General features: G+C 43.6%; 1 protein-coding gene across 1 annotated transcript; it reads right to left on the bottom strand.

Annotated features, from left to right (window-relative positions):
• Nucleotides 1-4941: 4941 nt before the first annotated feature.
• Nucleotides 4942-10463, bottom strand: dla (deltaA). The gene is made up of 11 exons (XM_005749600.2): nt 10290-10463; nt 9842-10144; nt 9507-9567; nt 9156-9413; nt 8184-8244; nt 7949-8079; nt 7194-7363; nt 6723-6939; nt 5861-6629; nt 5663-5771; nt 4942-5554 (listed from the first exon to the last, which is right to left on the bottom strand). Exons 1-11 carry the CDS (start codon nt 10356-10358, stop codon nt 5549-5551), a joined length of 2154 nt encoding a protein of 717 aa, XP_005749657.1. The 5' UTR covers nt 10359-10463; the 3' UTR covers nt 4942-5548.
• Between the last annotated feature and the right edge of the window lie 7288 nt (nt 10464-17751).

The following is a 17751-nucleotide window of genomic DNA, read 5'->3' as shown; positions in this document are numbered from 1 at the left end:
GCCAGCTGCTCTTTGTGGATCTCAATTTCTTAAAAATAACTTTTTTTTTTTAACTCCTTCTTTTTTTTAACCCTTAATGCGTGTTTGTTTCTGCGCATGTCTTGTGGGCAAATATAGATATACAATTCTTATTTTGCACACGCCCTCAGTTCTCTTTGAAACACGAGGCATCAAAGCTGCCGTTTGATGTTGGTATTTTTACCCATCCAGCACTGCTCATCACACAGTGTAAATCATACAACCCGTAGATGCAAAACTCTTCTTCCATTCAAATCTCCAATTAATTCAATTCAATTTTATTTATATAGCGCCAAATCACAACAAAAGTCACCTCAAGGCGCTTCATAGATACAGAGAAAAACCCAACAATCATGTGAAATTAAAAATCAGTTTGTGATAAACTATTAACGTTAAAGAATATATAAAGACATATATTTAATATATTTATAAACTGTCCCTGATCAGACATTGTACATTCAGGTGCTGAGATCATTAGAGGCCATTATTGTGAAAGCACAGTTATCTCTTGGTATTTTGTGTGACCCCCCTCGATGGTGGAATGGGACGATGGTGTCCTGGCTCTTCATTGAGTATCACTCTGTATCTTCAGTTTTAGCCTAATTTAGCAACTGTGAATTGCTTGCTTGCTTTATTCATTGTGATGTATTTTTATGCACTTACTGCTGCTTCGAAGAATACATGGAGCTTAAGCCCTGGACAAAACTTTGAAATCTTTTGTCCTTAACAAGTAAATAACTAAACGTCATGTCAGCCAGCTCCTCGTCAACACGTTTGTCTGGGGTCATTTGTTTTGGAATAAATGTACATGTCTTGGTTTGATTTTTCAGAAGTTTTTTGAAAGAAGGTGGATGCTGCAGAGTCGAACAGGACACTTTTCCAGGGCCAGTGGATGGCAGCTGGAGGAGAGAGGGTAAACTCTCCTCAGGCTGCACAGACTGGTGAATGGTTCTTAAACATCTGTGCAAGTTTCTTCTTGTTGACCCCGCTCTGAAGCATATTTTCATTTTACAAATTTACACTCATCTTTAGTTTCTAATATCACTAAAATGGAGCCAGTTGGTGCTCCTTTTCTGTTTTCGCTCATTTCTTCCCTTTCACCCGACATGCTTGGACTTAAACCCGGCTCCTTGTCTCTCTATCGCTCGGTGTACTTGGCCTGTACCGCTTGCTTTCTTTGATTCGTGATTGGCCACATGGTGTACCCATCAAAAAATAACGTCCCACCCCTCCCTGCATGGATTTTATCGAAGCTGAACAGAAGTGGCTGAAGAGTCAATTTTCCCTGTCGGGACATCCTTCATATATATTTCAATATAAATATATTTCAAATTTGTTCCATAAGATAACGCAGTTCTCTAAAAATGATCAGGTGCATAATCAGCCAATGTCCAAAGAAGAACATTTTGAAAGATCTCCACAAGGTCTAGTGAACTTCTGCTCAACGCAAATTTAAAACTGCAAGAAAGTCTGACTCGTTGGAAGCAAAATATAGAATTGTGCTTTTGCTTAAATAAACCCACCCTCATAGCATGAAAAAAATCCTACAACTGTTACACTTGACAGATTATGTTTTATCAGTTGGTATTTATTTGGTGTTTATGAACTTTGAAACACCACAGCCGAGTGTTCCAACAGGAACAAAAACACATGAATGAAGCAGGCAAATGGTAACTGGTCTTGTTCTATTAGTGCTTTTCTATTCTATCTGAGCACTCAAAGAACTTCATACTTTTCAGTGAAATGACATTTTACTAAATATTAGTTGGGGTGTCTGTACATATTTGAGCTTGTATGGATACTTTTGACCCTACCTTTAGAGAGAATCCCAAATAAATTCAAACTTCTGCACTGAATTATTCTTTATTAAAGTCATTAAAGATGTGTGCTGTACAGTAATTTCAGGAAAAACAACAGTTCTAAGAAATCATTAAAAATCTTAAACTACCATGACTTTCATTCCCATGGTGTGTGTATATAAACCTCTGATCACAACTATATATTTATTGTCATTATGTTGCACAGCTCAACTCCAGAAGCGCTGGAAATGAGGTGAAAAGCCTGTTTTTAGGGATACAAAAAGGTTGTGAAGGGATGCCAAATTGCTATAATTTTTCTGTAAAGCAAATTTACCTTTGCGTATAAATAAAGCAACCGTGAACCTTTTATCAAATGTAAGTATATCAGCTAATAACAGTGCATTCACTGATGGCCATATCGGTTTTTGTCCTCAAATCTGAGATTCGTTTTCAGAGTTTGTAATTTTGTAAGTCTTTAATTCTTAAGGTCATTTTATTTTAATGGAGAGAGACTGAATATCAACCAAAAATTTAGGGGAGAAAACACATTACAGAAAAGATATTCACTGATTTGCATGTTATCGAGTGAAAAAAGTATTTGATTCCTTACAACCAAGCCGGAATTATGGGTCCCACAGATTGCCTGTGTGCAGGGATTGCAATTAAACCATTAATTATAGGCACCCCTGTTTTCAGCTCTTTATGTGTATAAAACACACCTGTCTACAGAGTCAGTTTCTTCCAGTCCACCACCATGGGCAAGACCAAAAAGCTGTCAGATGATGTCAGGGACAAGACTGTAGACCTGTACAGGGCTAAATGAGCGTCAGCATGCTTTGTGCGAAGGTGAAAATTGTTGAAGCAATGATTTGGGAAGGAAAAAAATGACTGTTAGTTGCTTTCAGTTCCATGCTACGTGAGAATGATCATGGCAAAGGTGGTGGATCAGCCCAAAACCACATGGCGTGGTTTGGCTTGTTAGTGATCTGACAACAGGACCACAGTCTAACAACACCACTGGTAACACACTGCACCATAAAAGATTTAAATCTTGCAGCACTCACAAGGTCTGCTGCTCAAGAAGTGACCATGGCTGTCTTAAGACTGTGAAAACGTAAATGATTCAGAGAAGACTTGGGAGAAAGTGTTCTGGTCCACTAAAACCAAGATCATGCTCTTTAGTGTTAACTGGACCAGCTGTGTTTGTGGTGGAGAGGAATGCTGCGTATGATCCAAAAAAACACCATCCCCACCATTAAGCATGAAACTGGAAGAAGTGGGGCTATTTTTCTGCTAAGGACACAGGATGACTTCACAGTATCAAAGAGCCAATGGATGGGGCCATGTGCCATAAGGTCTTGGATGAGAAGCTCCTTCTCTCAGTCAGAACACTGAAGGTGGGTTGTGGATGAGTCTTCAACCATAACAATGACCCAAAGCAACAAAGGAGTGGCTAAAGAAGAATCACATTAAGACTATGGAGCTGCCAATCTCAAGACGTCAGTTTATAGAAAATCAATTTAAAGCTTTTATGTAATGCGTTTTGGGGGGTTGTGGTCGATATTCTGTCTCTCTCCATTAAAATGAAACTGTCATAAAAGTTAGAGACTTTTCATGTCTTTGGAAGTGGGCAAATTTACATATTCAGCAGGGGATAAAATAATAATAAGTATGTCTTCAGAAAGACACTGGTGTATCACTGTGGTTGCTCAGTTTAAAAACGTGTTTTTAGTTTAAATTGTTTCTTTTTTATAAGGCTTTATCACTCTTGCTCTGTGAGTTTTACATAGCTGAAGCTAAATATGAAAACATTGAATTTCTCAGGCTGCTGATTGAGTGCTGTAGTGTCTTTGTATTCCTCACTGTGCACAAAAGTCCTCTTAGGTTCTCTCTTGTGTTGCCCATTTCTCAAAAATCCCAACAAATTTATCAGAAAGGAAGACAATGCAAAAGCTGTTGTTTCTTGAAGGCCCATAGATAATCGTGTTTTTTTTCCTTTTACTGCTGCTCCCGGCCTTTGAAGGTCTGGCTGGTTGTGGCTGAACTCTGGCCAGAAGGCATCTGTTACTCAACAACATCTGTTCCTGTTACTCTCTTTCTCCCAGCATGCCGAGGGACACGCAGGTTCTCCCAAGGGTGGCCTTTTGTGTGCCCCATTGTCAATTCCATCATTGTCTGCTGAAGTCTGTTCCCATAAGGCCATGGGTTTATAAACCCCTCCAAAGGACAAACTCTACCGCCCTGATGATTTACAGTTATTTGTGTCCAAACACAATCTGTATCTTTGTGGGGCAATTAAGAAAGAGAACTCCAAGGAACTGATTTTATACTGTATGACTTTTATGTTCAGATGTGACCGAACTTTGCTGTTTGTTTGTTTTTTAATAGCTTTTTCTCTGGCAACAGGAAGTCAAGGTTTGAAAACCAAACCTAAAGTGGTCCAGTAGGTGAATTTCAGAGCCGTGAATTACCTGACTTGGTCTTTAGGAGGAGAAACAGGAGTGGTAAATCTAGCGTAGGGGTATTGTTTTTTATGAATAGGGCCCCCTCTCTCATCTCCAGGGAGACACTTTCAACTTCTGGCAGTAGCCAACAGTGTCGGCATAGAAAAGCCCACTATGGGGTCGCCAGGGGAAGACAACAGATGTTACTGATTAACTTTGCTCACAGACCCCTAAAGAAGTGTTTTTCAGAGTGCTTGCAGATGGACAAAACAAAAGTTGGACGCAATCAAATGTTCACATTTAGCAATATTTATTTGGAAAAATAGTCTTGGCTAATTCCTTCATTCAAATACGGTAAAGGAAAGGGTAACATAACAATTTGTACAGTACAATCCCTCTTAAATAACATTTTCTTAAAAAAACAAAACAAAGAAAAACCATCCCATTGACCTGAAGTGCCTTTGCAAATATCATTAAAAAAAGCAACTTAAATAATCATAACAAACATCACAAGTATATAATACAAAATAAAAATAACACAAAATCATTAAATTAACTTAAATTAAATCATAATTTTAAATCATAACTTGTTTTTTTTCTTTATTTATTTTACAAAATCAGTATCAAAAAGCAACTTTCTTTTTCTTTTAATCGACACAAAGTTTTCATATCCCAAAGAAGAAAAGAACTGAACAATACTATGTCATAAAATGGTTTGGAGGGCTTAGGGAAGAAAATGCACTTCAGTTAACACAGTGATCAAGTATACATACAGTCTTCACAGGTGCAGTGATGGGCGCACAGCCCACGAGAACAGCCTTGTGAAGAACAGGCCAGTATGGCCAAACATCCACCGTTTGATGCAGTTCCTGCGCTCAGCAACGGCGTGTGGGTTAGAGAAAAGGCCTGGGTGCAAATGTTGCAAAACAAAACTCGTATATCATCGCTACGGGACAGCGTTCATTTATATTTTCTTTTTTTTCTTCTTCTTTTTTTCTTCTTTTTTACAAAAACCCCACTCCCTGTTAACAGGCAGAACAGAAAGCTAAGAAGCAGTTTACTTTGAACTGTAAACTTTTTTTTTTACCCTGCCAGTTCTAATCCCACAGGCCGCCACTGCCTGCGCTTAGTTTCCAGTAGAGAACCAGCTCACTCTGAATATCAGTTAAACGTATCAGCAGCAGTCTCAAGGCGGGACACCTCCCCCTAGGTTTAGAGCAGCATCTGAAGGAGCATAAAAACTCTCCTATAGAGTAAATGAACAACGGGCAGCCCATTGGTGGCTTCTTACACCTGGGGAAACACACCAAAAAGACAGAAAATTTTAGTTTTTGTTCTTTTAAATTCCAAATGACCGCAGAAATCGTATCTCTGGCTAAGGGTCAACAAAGTAGAACTCACCTCAGTTGCAATTATACATTCGTCCTTCTCCTCTGACATCACAAACACAGATTTGTACTTGGTGTCCGCACATGCAGACATTTCTGGGGCTTTCTTTTCTGATGCATCGCTGTAGGAAGGTGAGAAAACACGTTAGATTTGTGGACATCCACAGTCTGATTTTGTGTTTGACAGACGTTTATAGCGTCAGTTATTTACCTTTTTAAACGTTTGCTGCGCTTCTCCTCAAACTCAAATGAGTCCTTGTCCTCGCAGGCCGCCTCCAGCATGGCCTCCTTGGCCGCCTGCTCGTAGTTGACCTCGTGTACGAGCTTGTAATCTGCAGGCAGATGGCGGCTCTTGTAGCTGCTCCTCCCTGGTGGAGATCCTTCATCAGGGTCCCCGCTGCAGAAGTCCATCTTCTTGTTGATGTTTTTGACACCTGGCATCGGCATCACACTGATGGCCAGGTCCCTGTCACTACGGTGACAGTTGTTAGTAAGGTTATTTATTGTCTCTGCTTCGCCTACAGTTTCTACTTGGCCGACATGCTGGACTTTTGATTGCAAAAAGCCAACCAGAACAGCAGAGCCTGCCAACAGCAGCAGCACCAGCACCACCCCGGAACCAATGGCCATCCAGGGAACTTCTGACCCCCGGATGGCAGCGTGCTCTGGAAGCAAGAACTGACAGTTTCTGCCACCGTATCCATGAGCACAGGCACAGACATAACGGTTGTTTCTCTCGTGGCAGGTGGCACCGTTGTGGCAGGGGTTGTGCTCGCAGCGGCTGATCGGGGAGCTGCAGTTGCGACCCGTGTATCCCGGGGGACAAGTGCAGGTGTAGCCATCAGGACCTTCCTGGCACGTGCCACCATTCTGGCAAGGATACGAAGAACACTCATCACCAGTGTGGTCACAGTTCTGGCCGGTGAAGCCGTCTGGACACTGACACAAGTAGGAGTTCACGAGATCCACACAGCGTGCACCTGAGAATAGAGATGAAGTCATGAATGAATGAGTGTTCAGTTCGTGCAGACTGAGCATCTCAAAGACCAAACCCTTATTCTGTTTGTACTTACCATTGGAGCAGGGGCTGGAGGTGCAGTGGTCAATCTTCTTCTCACAGTTGAACCCTGCATACCCCGTGGGGCACTGGCAGAAGTAGCCTCCGTCAGGGTTGTCAGTACAGCGGCCTCCATTGAAGCAAGGCCCATCAGCACACGTCATGGCGCTTAGCTCGCAGTTGTTGCCATAGAAACCGTGAGGGCAAGTGCAGGTATATGTGTTTTCCAAATCCTGTGGGAAAAAATAGAACAGACTTGACATCAAGATCTGTGTGGTGCTGCATCTGCAGCATTTCCAGCTTGCTGCATGCTGTATGTCTTGATTTTTTTTAGGTTTAATATAATTGAAGAATGATCGAAAACAGAAAAGATAGATGAGAAGGAATGAAGGCTGATGCATTCAGGCATCACTGGTGCTGAGCCGCAGTTAACAAGATGTCTCTATTCTTATTCCAAGTTCATTTAAGAAGACCCACGAGCACTCACAGTGCAACTTCCTCCATTGCGGCAGGGGTTTCCAGCACATTCGTTGACCCGAATCTCACAGCTGGCCCCAGTGAAGCCAGGCCTGCAGGAACAGGTGTAGCTGCCCTGGCCAGTGTTGCTACAAGTGGCTCCATTCATGCAGGGCTTGTGGTGAGTGCAGTAGTTGAGATCTGGAAAAAACACAGCAGCACATGTGGATTAGCCAGAGCATAACACATGGCGGGACAGCAGCAGCGGCGACATTATGCGCTTTTGTCCTCAGGCACACTTGGCTGTTTCTCTTCTGCCAGTGGTTTTTTGTTTCCTTGCCTCCTGTCTTTGCTGAAACAACTGCTGCTCTGTTACTGGAGTGTTGATGCTCTTTCGCTTCAGTCTACCTTTTTACTGGCTTGTTTGAAACCAAGTTTGTGGTTTGAATAAATGACAAACCAGTGATGGAAAACTTGCCTTCAAGAACAAGTTGTCCACATTTTGTCACCTTTCCACCAAATAAGCAGGGCATTTGTAAGTTGTTTAAGCATTAATTTGTTATCTTCCTGTTCATGAAATCTAAGTCTAAGCTGCACATAACCAGATTTTTGTTTCAAATACATTTCAAATAGTTTTTTTTATTTTTTTGTTTTTTAAAATTGTGATGCAGCCTAGATATCTGGAAAACGTCTAAGCAATCGTTGCTGTACCCTACGTGTTGTGGCTTCCTTCATCCAACAAAACCACTTCTCTCTCTGTCCCTACTTCCCAGACTCTTTCCTTACCTTGGTTGCAGAAGAGTCCACCCCAGCCCTCCTGGCAGTTGCACTGCCAGGGCTGCTGGCAGGTCCCATGGAGGCAGCCTGGATAACGAATGCACTCATCGCAGTAGCGCCCTTTGAATCCCACTCTGCACCTGTTGTTGTCCAATTAGGAGGGAACACTGGTCACTCCACTCACATTACTTCACGCAATCCACTAATTAATTAATGCCCCAGTGAACTTGTGGAGAAAACTTACTTGCACTCCCCGGGTTTCTCACAGAACCCATGCTCTTCATCACATCCTGGCAGACAAATCGCTGTACAGGAAAACAAGAGTATGCTTTTTAGAAACATTGAGGCAACTTGTTTTTAAGATTTGCTTTTAAAGATTAAAAAATCCAAAGAAAGTAATTAAAATGAAGTAAAGCAGTGGATTCTGAACCCATTAGCTTGTCATCATGGAAGATTTTTCTGCTTAACATAGTGCAGAGACAAAGGAGGGAGTGTGTGCATGCGTGTGTGCCCCAGAGTGCACACACGCACTCACACACACAGAGGCCCTCAGCCCACCACCCTCTTTTTTTTCTTCTTCACTGCGGGTCAGAACTCTTTTATTCATTCTGTGTGTGTACACACACACATACACACACATACTCCCCTTAATGTCTCGGATTGGGGTAGATAAGAGTGGACAGCTGGCGAGTGTGTTGCCAGTGCGCGACAGCTGCTCCATTGTCTCCTCTCTGCCGGCAGCTGCCCACTTCAAACAATACCTCCCCCAACTCAGCCAATCACCGACCGGCCCACTTCGAGAGTAACGAATCGGAAGGTAGCATGTAAATTTATGGCACGCGTGAGATTATTCTCAAAAACTTTCCTTAGAATAAATCAAGTGGTCGTGTGTGTATGTGTATGTATGTGTGTGTGTGTGTGTGGTGGGGTGGGGGTGGGGGGGTAGGAGAGAGGAGGGGGTGCGCGTGGTGTTTACGCCCTAAATTGCCTTCTAACGGCACTCAGAGAACTTGACTATAGATACATGGAAATAAAAACTTTTTGAACTTTACCTTCACTAAAAAAACATTCAAATTGGTTTTAAATCTATCCTTTTTAAACGATTTCCTTTTAAACGGATTTCTTTACCTCTAACTTCTTTTCCTTTCTGTGTTTTTTTGTCTCTCGTCTAATCTAAATATTTTATTCTATAACGGGAAAAATCTCTGCAGCTCACGTTCAGTGCAGTACTGCCCCTTCCACCCGGCGTCGCACACAATCTCCCCGCGCTCTCCACAGGTGAAGTGGCCGAAGGCGTCGTCTCTCGGCCGGCAGAACACTGAACAGCCGTCCCCGTAGTAGTGCTCATCGCACACGAATCGATAGGAGTACTTGAGTTCGGTCCTTCCCCCGGTGTGCAGGTCCTGGGACCATTCTTCTCCCACAGTCAGATGCCTCTGGGTGGTCATGGTGCTGATAACCCGGTCTGGGTTCTCTGAAATGTGCATGTAGAAGTACAAGATTAGGAGGAGAAAGTGTGTAAATGTGAAAACAACAACAACACTGAAATGTGAGATTTAGTTCCTACCCGTGGAGAGGTCGTCTTTGGAATCGGCGTGTAATGCTTCAATGATCAGCGAGAAGGTCCCCTGGGAACACAAATGGCTTCATGAGACAGGTGGCCAGCGGAGATGTGGCGATAACATCAAGTAAAGGCCCGAGGCGATTGTGCCATACACTCAATGTGCTGAATGCAAACTGCCTAACCTGATCCGATGAAACTAAATACCTGTAAACTTTGTGTGCTCTCTGAGCCTTCATGTTGTGCGCAGGGAAAAAGGTGCTCTTTTCACGCACGCATTTACAAGAATTGGCGCGATTTCTCAGCCTTAACTCCTACTCTACATGAATGGTTGTATTTACCGGCCACGTGAAGCCGAAGTTAATCCTGATGGGGTTGGTGAACGAACTCTCCGGGATGGCATCTGGGACCTGGAATGAATTGGAGCCGAGGACGGGTGTCACAGCGCCGCCGTAGGTGCACGGGGGCTCTGGGGAAGCGTTGGGTTGATAGTGCTTGAGACAGATCCTGAAGAAGGTCTTACACTCGCACTGCTGCTGGAAAGACGAAGCCAGACCTCCTTTACAGCAGTTTTTGTTGCCTTGTACTCCCTTCTTGTTCAGAAACTCCTGCAACTTCAGCTCAAAAACTCCCGAGCAAAACCCCTGCGGAGGAAAGCGGCTTATTATCATCAAGTGCACACACAGTACCGCTTGTGTGAGAGTGCGTGTTGTGATGGGAGGGCAGGGGAGGCAGGGGGAGGGTGATGGTTCATTGTTTGGAGGGAAAATGTTTGATTTAGAAGCTTACCTGGCACAGCAACATGGACATGACGGCAAGAGTCAGCAGGATGACGCGCCCCATATTAAATAAATACATAATAAATAGTAAATAAATAGAGTAAAAAGTCTTGGGCTTGTCGTCAGGGTGCCTCCTCCTGTTCAGTCCGTCTGAGGAAGATACATTGAGCACGTTTCTGTCGCCTCACAGGGTTTTCTCATCAACTGCTGTGGATATCAGCCACGCCGTTTTCACTCATGTCCCGAGGCACAAAAAGACAAAGGATAAATCCCAAACCTTAAAAAATAAAATCACAAAACAAATGGAGTAAACTTCTGCGCTGTGTTGAAAAAGAAAAGCAGTCCTCGAAGTTCAGTTATAATCCAGTGCGTAAAGAGGAAAAAGCGAAGTGTTCCTTGTTTGTTACAGCAAGAATGTTAGGGCGAAGCTTTTTTTGTTTTGTGTGTGAAGGTTTTGGTCTAACCCAAGGACAGATTTGTCACTGGTCCAACATGCTTCTTTCTACTGCCTGATGTCTTTCCTCACTGTGAACTGTGCGTCTGTCTACAGCCAAGGCCGCCTGCAGCCTGTTATATACGGCCTGACACATGCTATGGTAATAGCATGCAAATGGACCCCTCCTCCTGCTGCCCGACTACACCTCCCAATCTGGCTTGGCTCTCTACAATGGGATCCCATACAAGTACCCCACCACCATCCTCCTTATTCCTCCTGTAACCTCTCATACAGTGTTAATACCCGAGCTCAAATAAGGTTGTGTGGAAGTATTTAAGAAGTGAAAACTTCTGTAAGACTCCTACACAGGACAAGACGGGAGACAAGATTAATTAATACATGTTTTCTGCTAACACTAAACAGGAAAACTTAACATTCAAGCGGTTAAGAAGACATAAGAAGAAGAAAAAGAATTGGGCTGACTTTTGGTTGTTGGTCTTTTGACATCACAGACCCTCTCCTATATATGAAAAACAAACTAAAGGTGTTAAAGCGGTAATATGGATATGTTCTATACACCTTTTAAAAGTTTTCAGCATCGTACAGCTGCCAGATTTCCCCCTGCGCTGTGGACGACATGCGGCTGAATTGATCCATCCAGCTGTTGCATCACTGCACCAGCTCCTTTGTTGTGGGCGTCCTAAGATGTTTTGGATGCAGTGCCAATTAACAGTGTGAAGCTGATTCAAAAATCTCCCCCAAAAAGAAAGAAAAAGCGTTTCCTGGTCAAACTCTGACTCAGTTAATTGTTTTTCAGCCCACCTCCCCCCTTTTCTCTTCCTTCTCCCCTTCTTTCTCAGCATACACACACGCTCTAAATTTTGGTATTTGTATCTGTGGGAAGAATTTGATGCTTTGAATTGACTGAAAAGACTGAAGAAAACATTCCTTGGCAGAGCTGCGCAATGAGGTAAACGACATGAGGGGCTGGACTCCTGCTTTTCTATTTTGCTCTCGCCTTCTTCTCTTTCTTCACACTAGGATGAAAAAAAGAGACCGTGTTTGCGTGCTTATAGGTGGCAGTGTGTGTGCGTGCACAGAGGCGCGCGCGCACCGTAGTCGCTCGCGTGGCCAACATAAGGGGGAACTTTTGTTGTTGTGTGTGGTGGAGGAATAAGTTTGCTCTCTCTCTCTCCCCCCTCAGCTGTATGGTAATTCGACCAGCACCTGCTCTCTTCTCCTCAATAACAGCGCGTGTACGCCTCACTTGGCTGAGCGTGCGCGCACACATCTAACACACAATACTCTCCCTGGGCGCGTACACACGCTCACACACAGACTTCATATATATATATATATATATATATATATATCTCCTAGTATGAAAAGGGAAAACTGTGCTTCGTCCAAAATCTTATGTGGTGCGCATATGAATAAGGAGTGGGAGGACAGGGGGTGTGGTGAGGGGTGTTGCTTAATTAGGTTGTTCATTAGATGTGTGATTTTTCTGCTGTATAATGGGGTCTACTGGAACTGCACGCGCGGGCTAGCGCACGTACATTGCGTCACTGTGTTGAGATATGTACGTCACGACTATTGTTTTCTGGCGCCTCTCTCCGACTTCGTTACCTGCTGCCACGGTCCGTCCTACACACCGGCTGTCAGAGGAGCCCTCCCCCATGAAAAAGTGTTACGTTCCCCCACAATTACCTTCACTTCATACGTCACATAACAGTGTTACGTATTATTTCATGGGCAACAATCAAACAAAAAGTCCTCCTCTATTGATAAACCTCAACTCTCGACTCTTTCTCAAAGTAAACTCCGGCTGAACCATGACCATCACAATTAAGCCGGTTGAGACAAGAAAATCAATTACACTCAGGGATAGGGGAGACTTCATCCGTCCTTGGGGGAGGGGATTGGAGGGTGCATCTGGGTGCAATACCTTTAACTTTTGGTACCGACATGGTAAAATTACACAGACACGTTTTCAGGCTATATTGAACCCCCATAATGTCCGTTATCAGAAACTTTAACTGAAGGGCTATTTACTGTTAATACCTTGGCCGCTGTGCTGCACTTCACCTGGAGTGAAGTGTTGAGTTTCTACACTCTACACTCAAAACCAGAAAGTTAGACCCCCCCCCCCTCCCCCAACAACCAAAAATAAAACAGAAAAAACAGAGAACACAATTAGGACACTGTCCATCGAAAAGATGGTGCTGGCTGTTTAACCAAAGTGCTACTGTAGGGGGCTGCTGTAGTTTAACTCCTGCCCACCAGTAGCTGCGTCAAACAAAAAAGGGTGACTCGGGGTCTGACTATTCATCCATTCTCTGCGCTTTAATTTCCATTGATTGTGAATGCAGGGGGGAAGGAGGAAGGGGGTCTTCAGTGAAGGACCACGACACGCCTTCAGACGCGGACAGACCCTTACAAGCCATCTGCCACTAACTTCCCCCTCCCCTGCATATCCAGAAAACGACGTTTATTTCCCTGCTTCCCTCCCTCCCTTCTCCGGCCTGAAGCGCACATCTCTATGTGTCTCTGTCCACTGGGCTCCATCTACACTCAACTGGAAGCATGTATAAGGACCTGTAACGGTATGGGCCCTCCGGGGCCATATGGCGAGGGGGAAGCAGGAGATTTTTTTTCCTTTCTTGGTCCCAGAAGAGGAGACACCACATGGTCACTCGTGGGAACGTAAACACAGCGAGCATCACACGATATCGATCATAAGAGGCGGTGATCGGGGAAGGGGAGAAGGGAGGGTAATGCTGTGTGATGATCAACTGATTATTTACAGTAATATCTCATCAGTGCAGAAAATATGACTGCAGACTTCACCTGGAGTCAAAGATGCACACATGATGCTGCTATGGTTGTTGGTTCAATCCCCCGAATGAAAAGGAAAAGGTGCAGAATCAATGTTGTCTTGCTGGATGCAGCTGAGAGGAGAGGGGAGGGGGGCGCTAAGGAGGAGAAGGAGGAGGATGAGGGGATAGAGGCCACCCGTGTAAGCGCTGAAAGCCTAAAGGAAATGGCAGGTTTTGAATGGGCACGTTCGTGAGAGATGCTATTACGCATTCCTCCTCCAGGCGTAATAGCTTACGGGGAAAAAACACCTTAGCAACAATATGGAGAAATACAATTCCTTTGTGTGACTTTACCAGTGTTTTATATTCTATTTGGAAGACCATCCCATCAGAATTTAGTTTTGCTAAACAGTTCGGACCGTTTTAAGGCTCTTTGGAGACTTGGGATTTCAGAGGAGACTTGGACTGCCTTCTCTCAGGTCCGCTTGTTCTACCTGCTCAGACGCAGAGATCAACAGGCTCCTTTGTGTCCAGATCAGATTACTGTGGCCAGCTGCTCGAAAAGGGGGCCACAGGCCAGACCCGCGTTTCCCCAGGGCCTGTCGGGGTTCCGCGAGGCTCCTCACGGCTTCCCACGGCTCTTCGAGGCTCCCTGTCCGGCCTGCTGTCTCATTTGCATACTTTGCTGTTGGTGGAGACGTGCTGAGTTTACGTTTATGGGAAGAGTGCGGCAGTAATTACGTGGGAGGCCCGGAGACGCGCCTGCAAGTGTGTGTGTGTAGGCATAGGGGACCTAAGGGGGAGGTAAAGAGCGAGCTGTACGTGGCCAGTCGCGTGCCAGTGTTTATAAAAACACATCTGCTGCGCACCCTGGGGTGACGCACAACAACACACGCGGGTCCCTAAGAATAAAATCGATAAATCCACAACTGATGCCGTGCGCCACACGTTTACCCAAAACATATACTCATGTTAATGCCCACACCCATGGTCCTACCGTAATGACGAGTAGGGGAAGGATTGAACAATCACAAACCTTTAATAAATATAAACTTATAGTTGTCAAAGGTTATTGATAAAATGATAAAATTTACATAGAAAAGTGAATTAAAGTTTAGCCTGTTTTTATAATATTTTCTGTGCAACAGCAACCAGAATAGTAGAATAGAGTAAAATTGGGCTTTGTTGTTATTGTACATGTACAACAAAATTATGGGTGCTCCACACCAACCGTGCAGGAATAAAATATAAATACCACCTGGACAGCAGGAATAAATAACAAACAGACAAAACATACACAGTCAAGAGGATACATACATGGATGTAGGGTTAAAAAAATAAAATTAAAGGCACTTAATGGGTAAAAGCAAGTAAGACCTTTTTAAATAGATTATAACTCTGCTTTTGGTTTAATGTGGTTTGACATGGGAGTGTAGTGAATAAGAAAATAGGGTGAATTATATTTAAGTGGCTTCATGTGACTTTGTGACTTATATAGTGCAATTTCCCACCCAATTCTTCTGAATTTAGAGTGAGTAACAACTGGAAAATGCAAATTATACTCTAAGTGTTATGAAACAATACGCACTTTCAGAGTATCATAAAAGAAGGGAGATAGACAGTGTACTTAGTGGCCACTTCATCAGCTAGACCCTGTTGCTGCTGGGCTGCACCCCTTTGGCCTCCACAACTGCCTAAACTCTTTGAGGCCTAAAGTCAACAAGCTGCTTGAAATATTCCTCAGAGAATTTGGTCCATGCTGACATGATAACATCACACAGTTGCTGCAGATTCGTCAGCTGCACATCTGTCATGTAAATCTCCCGTTCCACCCAAATCCCAGTGTTGATCTGTTGGATTGAGACCTGGTGACTGCAGAGCCTGTTTGAATACTGTCAACTCATTTTCACGTTCAAGAAACCACTTTAAGATGATTTGAGCTTTGTGACATGGTGACATGGTTGACTGGCAACGTTTGCAGCCGTCAGAAGACATGTACACTGTAGTCATAAAGGGATGGACATGGTCTGGCAGTTTGGTAAGAAAATATCCACCACATGATAGACACCACTGCTCCCAGCAGCCTGAATCATTGATACAACGCAGGATGGAGCTATGCTTTCATGTTGTTTATGCCAAATTCTGACCGTACCATTTGAATGTCACAGCAGAAGTCAAGTCTCATTAGACCAGGAAAGATTTCTCCAGTCGTCTGTTGTCCTACAACTATTGTTGCACGCCTAGCATTTTATATACTACATCATGTGTTTGTTAATGATTGCCAAATGTTAATGCCATTTTTGGCTTTTGACCTGTTGTGTTACCCTGAATTGAACCTTTGCCTCATTCCACCCGCTTTTATTTGTGATGCAGTGGAACAAGTCGACATGGACTGTTTTGTTCATGTTTGGAAAGAGAACTATTTACTGTTTGATAGAGTCATTAAACACTTAACAGCAGGGGTGAACCTATCATTTGAAATGACTGATAATCTGCTATTGCAAACATCATTTGCAACTTTATAATATCAAATCAAATGACACTTATAGACCATTTAAATTTTTTTTTTTTTACATCAGTTGCCGCTTTACAGTGATGCCAAGTGAAGGGTTTAGAAAGTTTACAAGCCAATTATTAACATATTAGTAAAGATGAACACATGTATTCTTTGCTGACAGTAACTAATTATTTTTCCCTTTATTAACAATGGTTATTAATATTAAAGTGTAAAATACTACATGCCCTTAAATTTCACCTAGATTTAAGATCACATGATCAGTTTCATTTGTCAGAATTCTTTTTTTTTTTTTTTTTTTTTACCAAATATCTGCAAAATCAATCAAGAGCTGCACTTGGTGTTCAGTGCTAGTTAGCAATCACATCATGCTATTTGTGAACTTTGTATATATTACCTGTTCAAATACATGCTAGCTTTGTTGGTAGCATTTTATACTAAGAAAGACCAGCCTCACAGAATTTATTGCATGGCCGTGGTCTTGTCTTCCTTTCATTTTTCACCTTTCTGATGGGATTAGGAGGCAACTGTTGCTGGTGGAATTGCTATTTTAAAGCAAAAAATGGCTGCCAGAAAGCTCAAAGCATGATCAAATACTGTTTTATGCTACAGCATTGAGTATTCCCTGAACTGGTGCCTGGGTCAAAACATAAAGACAGACCCAGAACAATCTGAGCAGCGTTGTATATGAAATTCAAACATTGAAAGTTCTCTTTTTCCCCAAGAAGGGGTGCAACACATCATTTTTCATTCTTAGGTCTACTCTTATTTTGTTCCATTTAAGCTTAATCACCAGTGTGAATGATGAGAGAGTAAATGGAGGAAGTCCATCTCCCCTCCCTCTCTCACTCTCTCCCTCTCTATCTCTACAACCACGAGCATCTGCCCAGAAATGAACAGATGTAGGCACCTGCATTGTGGGCTCACATATGTGCACATGTCCCCCTCCTCAACCCCCCTTTCAACCTTCTATGGGACCCAGAGCCCACCACAATGGGGCAGAGATCAGGGATGCAGTAACCAAATACTGCCTATCCCCTCAGGACACTCGTTTTGTTAGAGGCATTGTCACCAGTTATATCAAGTGGGTGCACCAAACAATCTGCTATATGACTGCTCATTTGAGACATAACATAATTCAGAGGGATGTAGGAGGGAGGGAGCAGAGAGAGGGGGAGTTGGGTGGTGTACAGAGATGGCTGTCTGGACAATTTTTGCAGCTCCAGAGTGAAGTGGTAGATGTTTTAAACAAGTGAGCTTAGGTTTTTTTGCAGCTGGGGTTCGAGTGAACTGAATATGGTTAAGTGGCTGTTAGGCTTTTTTGGAGAGTGTCAGGGTGGCAGGTGCTAGCTGGGGTAGTAGGATGAAAGAGAGGCTTGTTGGAGCTGGGTGGGTACAAGACCAGGTTACACATAAAAAGCCTTGTTTTTGTTGGAGAAAAGAGCTCCGACAGCCCACCGGTAGAGCAGCAGTGGATAATGGTGCCATAATAGCCCCGTGTTCCTATCTCTCAGCTGCCGCTGGATGACAGAGGATCCACACGCACCTGTTGTCGTCCCCTATTGTGTCCAGTGAACATTAGTGTGCTACACCTCAGGAATGCTCCCTGTCCAGAGGCCTGCCTGTTCGTCCCAGGAGAGAGCTTAGCCATGGTGGGATGATGGGATTGTGTCAAGAGTGTATGTGTGTGTGTGTGTGTGTG

Source organism: Pundamilia nyererei, unplaced genomic scaffold, assembly GCF_000239375.1.
Source record: "Pundamilia nyererei isolate P.nyererei 1_Seehausen unplaced genomic scaffold, PunNye1.0 scaffold00250, whole genome shotgun sequence".
In the NCBI taxonomy this organism is placed as follows: Eukaryota; Metazoa; Chordata; class Actinopteri; order Cichliformes; family Cichlidae; genus Pundamilia; species Pundamilia nyererei.
This window is presented reverse-complemented; position numbering and strand designations above follow the sequence as displayed.